At 45.6% G+C, this 11,384-nt stretch overlaps 1 protein-coding gene across 1 annotated transcript in view; it reads right to left on the bottom strand.

Annotated features, from left to right (window-relative positions):
* Positions 1-8,890: 8,890 nt before the first annotated feature.
* JAG2 (jagged 2) overlaps positions 8,891-11,384 on the bottom strand; it is a 70,631-nt gene continuing 68,137 nt past the window's right edge. The window contains exon 26 of the mRNA XM_014951580.1: positions 8,891-11,235. Coding sequence (XP_014807066.1) covers positions 10,763-11,235 — 473 coding nt within the window. The 3' untranslated portion in view covers positions 8,891-10,762. The remainder of the gene's footprint in view (positions 11,236-11,384) is intronic.

Below are 11,384 nucleotides of genomic sequence, written 5' to 3'. Positions count from 1 at the left end.
TTAGCAAAGGGAAAACAGAATAGAAAGAAAATGACAGGAAAGGTGTAAAAACAACAACCTTGACAAACAACAAAAAAATCCGGTCAGATTTTTCCCCTGCTTTGCTGACCTGCAACAATTAAAGCCTCAGTGGGAGGGCAGGGGGAATCTGCTCGGAGTGGCCACCCGAGGCTGGAGGGGGCTCAGGGAAGCGCCCCATGGGGCAGAGCTCCTGGGACAATGGTCTACAAAGTGGCAGTGGGACACAAGCACATCCCCTCCGTCCTTCTGGGGCCGTGTGTGGACCAAGAGAAGGGCTCTGGAGAGACCCCGGGCTGTCAAAATGCCCCAACCGAAACCTTCTCTCTATTTTGCTCCGAACCGGCTTGATCACAAAGACTTTTCCTGCCTGATCCCAAGGGGATTTGCAGACGGTGAAATAGATGAGAAATAGACAGCTACGGTTAAATAAACACTTGTAGGCTTCTGGCTATCCTGGCAGGGGAAAAAAAAAAAGAAAAAAAAAAAAAGAAAACTGACAGCAAATACAAGCAACAGATTTTTAACAGGTTGAGGAATTATCCTACCTATCTAGGAAAGAGAACAAAACAGGCACTCCTAAATCACCAGCGCTGATTTAAACATGAGCTTTTAAATATAGTATGTGAGCAGCAAATGAGTTCTAATTGAGGAAAGCTTGTAAACAAACAACAGCTTTCATCTGCAGCATCACGCGCGATACAAGCTGAGGGCTGGACCACGCTGTCGAAGCCCAGGCCTGGGAGTGGAGACAGGTACAGGCTCTAATCTCCTTAATGAATTTCAAGGTAGAAGCATCCTGGAACAATCACACAATCACATGGGGTTGGAAGGGACCTCTGGAGATCATCTAGTCCAACCCCCCACCCAGAACAGGTTGCACAGGAACGTGTCCAGGTGGGGTTTGAATGTCTCCAGAGAAGGAGACTCCACCACCTCCCTGGGCACCCTCTTCCAGGGCTTTGCCACCCTCAAAGTAAAGAAGTTCCTCCTCATGTTTAGGTGGAACTCCTTATATTCAAGTTTGTGCCCATTTCCTCTTGTCCTGTCCCTGGGCACCACTGAAAAAAGACCAGCCCCATCCTCTTGACACCTTCCCTTGAAGTATTTATAAGCATTGATCATATCCCCCCTCAGCCTTCTCTTCTCCAGACTAAAAAGACCCAAGTCCCTCAGCCTCTCCTTGTAAGGGAGATGCTCCAGGCCCCTCATCATCTCTGTAGCCCTCTGCTGTCCTCTCTCCAGCAGTTCCCTGTCCTTCTGGAACTGGGGAGCCCAGAACTGGACCCAGTGCTCCAGATGGGGCCTCCCCAGGGCAGAGCAGAGGGGCAGGATGACCTCTCTCCACCTGCTGGTCACCCTCTACCTGATGCCCCCCAGGATGCCATTGGCCTTCTTGGCCACAAGGGCACATTGTCAGCTCATGGTCATCCTGTTGTCCACCAGGACTCCTAGGTCTTTCTCCTCAGAGCTGCTCTCCAGCAGGTCAGCCCCCAACCTGTCCTGGTGCAGGGGGTTATTTCTCCCCAGGTGCAGCACTGGAGGATGGAGCACTGGAGAACGAGGAACAGCAAACCTGGGCTCACACTTCTCAGGGTCTGGATGAACAAAAGGGAGCAGCGTCAGGTCAGTGAACCAGGCACGGGTGAGGATCCTGGGGCTGCTCCATCTCCTCCAGGTGCTGCAGAGAACCAGAGAGCTATGTGGTCTGGGGGCAGCCTTGGAGCAGTCAGCCCACAACCAGAGTCACTTTATAAAACCACCTTTGAGAGATGTTGTTTGCCTTGAAGCAAGAGGGCCCTTTGCACCACCTGCGTTTGTGTGGGCGCATGATCCCTGCCATGTTCACTCTTCATCACCTCCTGCTCTGGGTAAAGACTTACCTCAACACCCAACATCTGTCCAGCCCCACGAAAGAAGTATCTGAGGAGCGATCTGGGAGAACGTGAGTAGCAGAAAGGAGGGAACGTGTCTGGAAGCAAGCCTCTGGAAGATAGTCGGGGTCAGTGAAGAGAGGTCTGTTGCAGCAAAGCATGAGAAGCTAACGCTCAGCCCGTGATGCAAGAGCAGGGGAGATGGAGCACGTCAGGAAACATCTAAGCCGTGCAGATACAATCGGGCTTGAAAACACACAGAGCATGCCAAGGAAGTAACCTTGAATGTCTGCTGGTATTTTTCTCTGGAAAGCAACAACAGGATATTGCAAAGGGACAGAAACACGGAGGTGGTTGCCAAGGGGCTTACCTAGAGACATTAATTACCTGCCCTGGAAAAGAAGCATGGAAGGGAAGAGTGTTTATGCCCGGGTCCTGATGGGGACACCTTAAAAGGCAAGCGCTGGCTGGGCTGGCAGCGGTGTCCCCCTGAGCTGGGGGGGTTTGACAGCAGGATGGTTGCACCCAGCATTAGAGCTCAGCCTTTCCAGCGTGTCTGCAAGGGGGACTGGCTGTGAAAAACACTCCTCTTGCAAGAGAGCTGGACCCTGTGTGCGTGTGCACCAAGGCCTCTGCTGCCAGCAAAAGGTAGCCTGCCTTAAAAAAAAATATATATATAAAAATTCATTATTTCCAGAAGATTTAATTGCTCTCTGCTCCAAGAAACGATTAATCACCTCGAGGAGCCGAACCAGAAACCGGCAAATCAAAGCCGCCCTTGTTTTGAAAACATTTTGCCCACAAACCCCCCCCAGTTTAGCACCGTAACCCCCCGGGAGGAGAAACACAAACCCGAGCAGAATATAGCACCCGCAGCTCCCAACCCCAGTACCCAAATTTAGGCATGGAGCTAGAGCAGCTTAACCCCGAGGATTGCTGGGACCCATATAGACCACCGGAGTCAATGGAAGCAGCAGGTGCTTGGAAACACTGTGAATCAAAGCCCTCCTTTAGGGGAACTAAATATAGAGCAAAATTTAAACACCCAGGCTGGAAAATGTTGGCCATGTAGTCCCTCCACTGCGGACCCTGCAGACCCAGGCTGCTGCTGCCCGACGCCTGTGGAAGATGCTGGGTCTCCGTTCCCACCACCCCTCCTCATTAACAGGGTTTGTTTTTTCTAATCCACGGTGACAAAAGTGCAAAGTAGGTTCTCCTTCCTCGCTTTTTTAGAGGGTATCGCTGCACTTGAGATAACCTCTCCTGGTTTTTATCTGTACTGAAAGCCATGTCAGCGGGCTGTCAGAACACCTCCCCACCGCAGCTGTGGGGCTGTGGGTGAGGGTTGCCCCCCTCCTGTGCCACCATCACAAGAGAGCCTCACCAGGTTTGCACCCCTCAGCAGCCCACCGGGGTCCAGGGTGCAAGGCAGCACCCTCAGTGCTAAAAACAAAATAAAAGGGAGGGTGGAGAGACATAGAGAGGATATCCTCCTGCTCTATACTCGTCTTATAGGCTGCCCAGGGAGGTGGTGGGGTCTCCTTCTCTGGAGACATTCAAAACCCACCTGGACACGTTCCTGTGCAACCTGCTCTGGGTGGACCTGCTTTGGAAGGGGGGTTGGACTAGGATCTCCAGAGGTCCCTTCCAACCCCACGTGATAACCGTGCCTAGGGGGGCTCAGGGGAGCTTCAGGGCAGGTCAGGGACATCACCTTGGCTGGAGAAAGGGCTGGCTTGCCCATCTCCTGCATGGGCTGACGCAGGGTTTCAGCACCAAATGGCCCTTTCTCATGCCCCTTTACATCTCCTTCTAAGTAGCGCAGAGAAGATTCTGGACTGTAGCGGACATACATCAGCAAAGGGACCACCAAAGAGAGAAGAATTAGATAAGCTACGTGGCAAAAGGAGAAAGAGAGAGAAACCATCCCTGAATTTTCTAATCCATAAAGAGGTCAGGTCCCAGGACTGCAGTTAAGAAGGGTACAAAAGGAGGGACAACCCCCCTCTTCCCCATAGCTATCATATGCTATAAATTATGTAACACAAAACGTAAACCCATAGCTCCTAAATATACAAAACTCTAATTCTGAGCCATTTCTGAATGGAGTTGTGTATGTGGCCGCTTTTTCCAGCAATGGCAGGTACCAGGACCTAGAAAAGCCCTGCCATAGTATTTCCTCTGCTCCTAAACCAACTGGTTGTCTGCAGCAGTTCTTAGATGTGGCCAAGCTTTTAACAACAGGCAGCCTAGTCACCAGCAGGAGCTGCTGCTCTCTGCCAGATAACGGTGTGGAGAAGCTGCCCAGGTGTTCTCTCTCCACCATCTCCCAAGTGTTGTGGAGATGGCAGAGAGGGAACAAGTGCCTGCTGTATTCATGTCACCTCAGCGAGGACCAGGTTCACAACAAACAGAAGGAAACACTTTTTCCACCCAATTCATGGTGCAGTTGTGGAACTCATTGCCACAGGATGTTATGGATGCCTAAAGCATAAAAGGGATGATATGATGCCACGGAGAAGAGGTGCCTATCAAACATGTCTGTTTCAGGAAGCTCCTAAACCATTGAACTACAGCATTGGGTAGGTATGAGTAGGACTCGTGCTGCAATTTGCTGCTTTCTTGAACTTTCTCTAAGCATGTTCCACTGGCCACTGTAGGACAGAGGACACTAGGATAGGTGGACTTTCACTCCGCAGTAGTACAGCTGTGGGCTGAATCAACTCCCACCCACAGGTAGGGCTTTGTTGATTAGTAGGTGGGGTTATGCCCAGAGTTATGCCTCCAGGCCAAGCCTTCAAAGGGCCTGGTGGATGCCGCTGCCACAGCAGTTTCCAAACCTGCTCCACAGCTCCCTGGCTCAACCTTCTTTCATATGTAGGCTATCGGCGAGGCAAATCTGCCGCAGGGAGAAGTCCCCTCCAACCCAAGCCTCCTTCAGATGGGTGGGAGAAAAGACAAGATAGCAGCTGAGAAAGATCTACAAGTTAACGAGTCTTTCCCCACCAAACAGGGTTTGCGCTTGGTTGGTTTTGTGGGCTATTTTTGACAGAACCTTCAAAAGCAATCGGCCAGAAAAGAGCGTGACTCCCAAGTCACGGTCTTGCATCCTTCCAGGATCACTTTTAGACCTGCAAAGTGATCCTTCTGTCTTACTCACCACGCAAGAAAAGGAAATCTTAGTTTCCAGAAAAGTGGACATTGTTTTTGTCTCTGTAGTTATAAAGAGTAATATGGATGGAGCATCATGAATATGAACAAAAGCACAATGCTTCCTAAATGCTGCCTGCGTAAGGTTTCCATGATTTATTTTCCTTTTTTTTTGCCCATCTAGAAAAATTTTAAGCAGCTTTGTTGCCAAGGAAAGAAATTAACTAGAAGTTCCTCCCTCTGAGTTTCTAAAGACCTGGTCGTTTGTCACTCCAGCCAGTTGATTTACATACTCCTTTCACCAAGGTATTGCAAAGTACCCTTTGAGAAACACGCGCTCCGTTTGCGTGGCTGTAGGAGGAGGTGAGGGGTATGACCTGTGGTACTTGCTGCTGGCTGCAAGAATCGTCAAGACAGCATTGTTACACAGCAAAATGACATGCCTTGTGCAAGTCACCCTGATTCTCTGCAAATAACCTGGATTGTGAACTTCCAGGAAGGAGAGTTTGGGTCCCTTCCCGGCTCATTTGTAAGAGCGACATGGTGCTGTGAATACAGACACCGCCCTGTGCAGCGTCTGTTTCTTCTTGCTCCAGAGGTAGTATATACAGTGTAAAAGGGAGATTCATACAAACCACCCAGATTTTACTGGCTCCTGCAATGGAAAAGGTGACCCAACGAATCACGAATCTTAGTGATGCTCACAGGGAACAAAAAGTATCGCCTATTTAAGAATACTACCTATGACGTTCAGTTATAAACATTTAATTGCAAGCAGATGTTTACAATCAAGCCGTTGGAGACACTTTTACACTTAGACTAAGTCCCTGTCATGCTGGAAGAAATCACTTTTCTACACAGCAAAAGCAAAAAGTTCCACATATCCGTATAGAAACGCTGTGTGCATGAAAATGGGTGCTGTAAAAGGGATGAACATGGGGAGGATTTACTCGTCTCTCATTCCCAAGGGGACTTTTTGTTCCTCTACTGTTTCATAACCCTGCCCTTTATTCCATCTGTGATGAAGCAAGGACAAGAGGAGAGTTAGGGGCTGTGAACAGAGCAAGCCCGAGATTCACAAGATTTTTCCAAAGGAAGAGCAAGATTCTCACTACGAGTGACTCAAGCACCTTCTTTTTTAACTGTTAAGGAGAAAAAGCAAAGCCAACTTCTACCCTCCTCCCTCACAATCAGCCCCCAAAGGTTGCAGCTGGACTGCCTGACAGAAGGGATGCCACCAGCCTAGGAAGGTCTGCAGGCTGCCCGAACTCTTCTTCAGGCTCATCCTTTCTCCTGCTGCATCCCAAGGACTACGAACAGCCCATCAGCACTCAAGAACAACAAGATCACACCTGTGACAAAAATCAAACCACCCCAAATCCCTTATTGCCCGAGCTGCCTCACAACTTAGCACCACAAGCTACCCTTCTCTGCAGTTTCCAATGCCTTTTAGGTTTTTCCTGCAGAAGATTATGGGACAGCAGCAAGGTCTTTTTTTTGCTACGTGAACTTAACTTTCCATCCAAGCACAGTCTGATGTCAAGAGGACTGATTACATGGTCTGATAAAGAACAAGCCAGACAACAACAAATGGCCAAATCTTCCAGGCTGGCATCAGATCTTGAAAAGAGCAGAGAAGAAAAATTAACCTGGAACTACTCGCTGCTTAGAAAAAAACATCTCAAGGAAGAGCCCATTTACTAATTGTTATCATTACATAGTAATTGCAACAGATACGGTTCTGGAAGTAACATAACACTTCGCAGATGTGCACCTGTAAAGAAGTTGAGATGCACAAGTTCAACATTTCATGTAAAAATAAGTCAAGAGGGAACAAACCACTGAGTAAGGGGACATGGAGCAAGCAGAGAAGACATGCAATTAATTTAAGAGCAACATAGAAACAAAACCTGCATAAAAATGCCCAAGGTTAAGTTGTGCAAGTCAAAAAGTTTACTTTTCGCTCATCCTCTGCTTTTAATCCACTTGTTTCACGTACCTTGGTCTACGTAACTCACCCTTGGTCGCCCATCACGTGAAGGTGGGATAAAATAATTCTTGATTTCAGCAGGCAAACAGCAATACTGGGTCGGATTTGTGAATCTACAGGGGAACACTCTATCTGGACACGGTAACAGCCCTTGGGGAAGACTCTGAGCCCGTGTTCAGAGCAGTGGTGACCGCTGCTGTGGTTATATACTTTACTTCACTATATGCTTACCGTGGTGTTACTTTATATACTATTTCAGTAACACCAGGAAGCAGAACTAGTGTCTTCAGGAGCAGTGAGCCAGCTCGCTGCAGCACGAGAGAACAACAGCCTTATTCTATATGTATATCAAAAAACCTACGATTTCTCCCTTTGCCTGCAGCAGCTCCCCACTACGTTTATTTGTATTTATTTATGAGCATCCTCTCAGCTATCTGAAGTACACCTGGGAGCGTCAGAACTTGCTCTCTGCAGCAGGCAGTCACAAATACCGCAGTCTTGGAAAGCGGTGCATCTTGCCAAAAAGACATTTTTCTACCCCAGCATCGTCCTGAATGGTTACAGTGTTGCTCCCACCACTTCCAAGGAACTAACAGCAGCCACTGAAGTTTTCCCAAGGCACCACGGAGTCGATTCCAGAAAGTTATCATCCAAAGAATGTCGGTTCCCATCCCACCTTTGCTTTCCCCTCCCCACCAGCCTCTCTTCAAAGGAAGGAGACATATTTGAAGAGTGGAAATCAAAGATAACAATAGAATTTGATTTTGAGAGCTGACTTGGAAACAGCTCTCACTTATCAACATAATAATAATAACAACTAAGTAACTGTATGATGACTGGAATAAAAACCCTGCTGGGATCTAGAATTCTGCTTTGGAGGTTATCAGCTACTAGGAAAATTCAACTTTTATATTCCATATTACTTTACATAAGAGCCACAGAATCTCATGGGGTTGGAAGGGACCTCTGGAGATCATCTAGTCCAACCCCCCTGCCAAAGCAGGGCCACCCACAGCAGGTTGCACAGGAACGTGTCCAGGTGGGGGTTGGAATGTCTCCAGAGAAGGAGACTCCACCACCTCCCTGGGCAGCCTCTTCCAGAGCTCTGCCACCCTCACAGGAAAGAAGTTCCTCCTCATGTTTAGGTGGAACTTCTTACACTCAAGTTTGTGCCCATTTCCTCTTGTCCTATCCCTGGGCACCACTGAAAAAAGACTGGCCCCATCCTCCTGACACCCTCCCTTTAAGCATTTAAATGCATGTAAATGTCCACCTTTTACTACAGAAATTATTCTGTACAAAAGCCATTCAAGGAACCCTAAGAAACAGGCACATACCTAACTGAACTGAAATTAGAGCAGGACAAGTGAAAGGTCTAAACGGCTGCAGAATAGAGGAGACAGGTATTAAAGTCCAACTTGATTTGGCAAGAACACCTCAATGGCCCTCTCACCACCCAAGGAAGCAGAACAATAGGACTTAGGGCTCACGCTCTGCAGCTGGGAGGAGAGCCCTGTCAAAAAGCCATCGTAGGCACGGGCAGCAACAGCCAGCTAAAATCATCAGCCCTTGCGCTCCTCGAAGAGGCAGGGCAAGGTGTGTGTGGGGGGGAGTCCCAGTTTACGTACCGCAGGTGTCTCATGTCTCCAAGACCACACGTGGGACACCCGGCTCCTGCCCAAAGCAGGGCACCACGCTGCCAAGCTGGCTCAGGAAGCATCAGCACGGGGATGGGGGCTGTCAGCTCGGGTTCCGGGAAGCACCGTGCACTAAATCAGGACCTTTCACTCCTCCTTCCTTCAGCCTCACGGCATCAGAACTCCGAGCACTTGGAAAGCAAACACCAACCTGAGGTATCTTACACACAATGAGGGAATCATTTTATTAGATTATGGAAGACAGCAGCATTACAGTACAAAAAGTTACAAGAGTAGCAGAAAAAAAGTGTTTTTGGTTTAAATACTCAGGATTATACTGGGGAACATGAGAAGGATAGTACCCTTTTCTAAACTAACTCCTAATCAGGTTATCAAAATAAGTTTTGAATATTTAGCACAAGTAAAAAAGTTACAACAAACATCATTATAAAATGCTTTAATAAATAGTTTCTTTTCTGAAAGTTTTTTTTTTTTTAAGAACATGTCAAACAAAAAAAAAATGTACTAAAACAGAAGATCCTGCAAAGCAAATCCTGCGTTCCTGTATAAAATAACTGTTTTCAAAACATTCAATTCGTGTTTACATTGTTCATGGGCCAGAGTTTATACTCTCAAACATCCGCTCCTCTCACTGGTAGGGTCACTAGGTGTATGTAGTGTTTCGCTTCTTCAGTAATTAAAATAAACGTGTAAGTTTGCCCAGTTAATAGCAATAATAAAGCCTTTTTTTTTAAAAAAAGAAAACAAACAACCCAACAATGCATAAGCCTTCCATCACAAATAACCATTGCTACTGAGGTACCCCCATCTTCTGAGCTTGCCAGCCTTTTTTCCTTAGAGCAAAAAGATGAATAAAGCACAATAGAAACAGGATTGAGGAAAATATTGTTCCCTTCATTAGGCCTGTATTTAAACGCAAAAAAAAGTAATACCACATGTAATTAACTTATTCACAAAAGAAAAGAAAAAACCAATGCCTCGCTATGTTGGTACTGTACAGTAGATGCACCCGTTAGTGTTCTTGAGATGGGCTGAACATGGGGATAAACAAACATTTCTGGATCTATTTACACGAAAGTGGTTATGTTCCTAAGTAAATACAAATGACCAACAGATTCCTAACATTGATTGTATTAACATCATTTTCTAATCTGGACATAATACCCAAAAAAAGTCTTATAAACTGCCATAAAACCTCCTTTTCTGCAACATAAATTAAAAGGAATGACATGTAAAAAAAAAAAAAAGACCAAAATATTTAAGTTATTAAATCAAATATACAGAGTGATTCATTTAATATGTACATATTTACAAAAAAAAGCACTTTCACTATTAGAAAATAAACTGTGTCAGCTGGGGAACCTAGAGTTCTCACAATTTTACTATATTGATATGGCAGTCTTTGACAGTTGCTATAGAAAAAGTTTAATCTCAAGGCACTTGTCACATGCTTCAATACTGCAATTCTAAAGTAATTTAACAGAAATAAAAAGGCCACTTTTAAACCACAGTTGAAAGATCTCTATAATTTCTTTTTTGTTCCTATTACAAAGTGTATAAGGCAAATTTGGAAAAAATCTTACAGAAGCTACTAACGTAACAAGTGCAGTGAGCTGCCATTAATAGAGATTCAAAGTCAAGAAAGCAGTTTAAAGTTCACACAATTTCCTCAACCAGGAGGTTTTAAAGCCACCATTAAATTAGAGCAAGTAATAAAAAGAAATACATTCTGTAAACAGTGTACAGTCTTTTGTAATAAACTTTACACATATTGAAAATACAACCTCTCCTCTGCCACACAGCGAGTGTATTATAAGTAAACTTTACAAAAATAGCAACTATCAAAGATTACTCATTTTTTTTCATCTGACAGTCATTGAATAATTTATACAAGGCTAAAGAAACAAAATAAATTTTATTTATTATTTTTATTTATTTTTTTTTTTACGCAAAATAAAGAAACTATGAACATTTGACTCCGGATATTTTTAGTCCTTGATGCAAAGTGGAGATGTCAAATTTTCCCCTCCCCACTAAGCATAGGCGCAGTCTGCCTACACTCCAAATACAGGTTAGTCTCTACTGCCTTCAAAGTTTGATGCATTCACATTTTTTACAGATCTGTTGTCCATTTTGCCTATTTGATGGGATTTCTTTACTGGACTGCTCTCAGACGTGTCAGCGGCCTTTGTAGGCAAAGGCTTTGTGAGTTTGTGAGAGAGGAATTTGTCCATTTCCTCGTCTCTTTCCTCCTCTTCATCCTCCTCTTCCTCATACTCTACATACTCCTCTACTGCATCACAAGTTCTTTTTTGAGGAGCTATGAAGTTTTTGCATTCATAACGAATGTCTTTGTTACTGTAAGATCTGTCTATAGGATTTCTTATGGGATTTAAAGGTGCCCACTGGTTATTGGCACCCTCTTCTCTGGGAGGACGACTTCTCTCTCTCTCTTTTCTTCTCTTCCGAGTCCACCACACGCAGATGATTATACAAGTCAGCCATACAATGCTAAACACCGCACAAAGAATTGGAACCAAATAATCTAGAGGGCAAATGAAAAAAAAAGAACAAACAATAAAGTCTTGAGTCAACAGAACTAGATACGCAGCGCTGCACATCTGCAAGAGAAGTGCCCATACGTAACTACAGGTTAGCCCCAGAAAGATTTTTAGGAGAAAGGAAACAAGATGT

The sequence above is a fragment of the Calidris pugnax genome, unplaced genomic scaffold (assembly GCF_001431845.1).
Source record: "Calidris pugnax isolate Ruff unplaced genomic scaffold, ASM143184v1 scaffold183, whole genome shotgun sequence".
Taxonomy (NCBI): Eukaryota; Metazoa; Chordata; class Aves; order Charadriiformes; family Scolopacidae; genus Calidris; species Calidris pugnax.
Note: the sequence above shows the minus strand (reverse complement) of the source record. Positions and strands in the feature narration are given on the sequence as shown.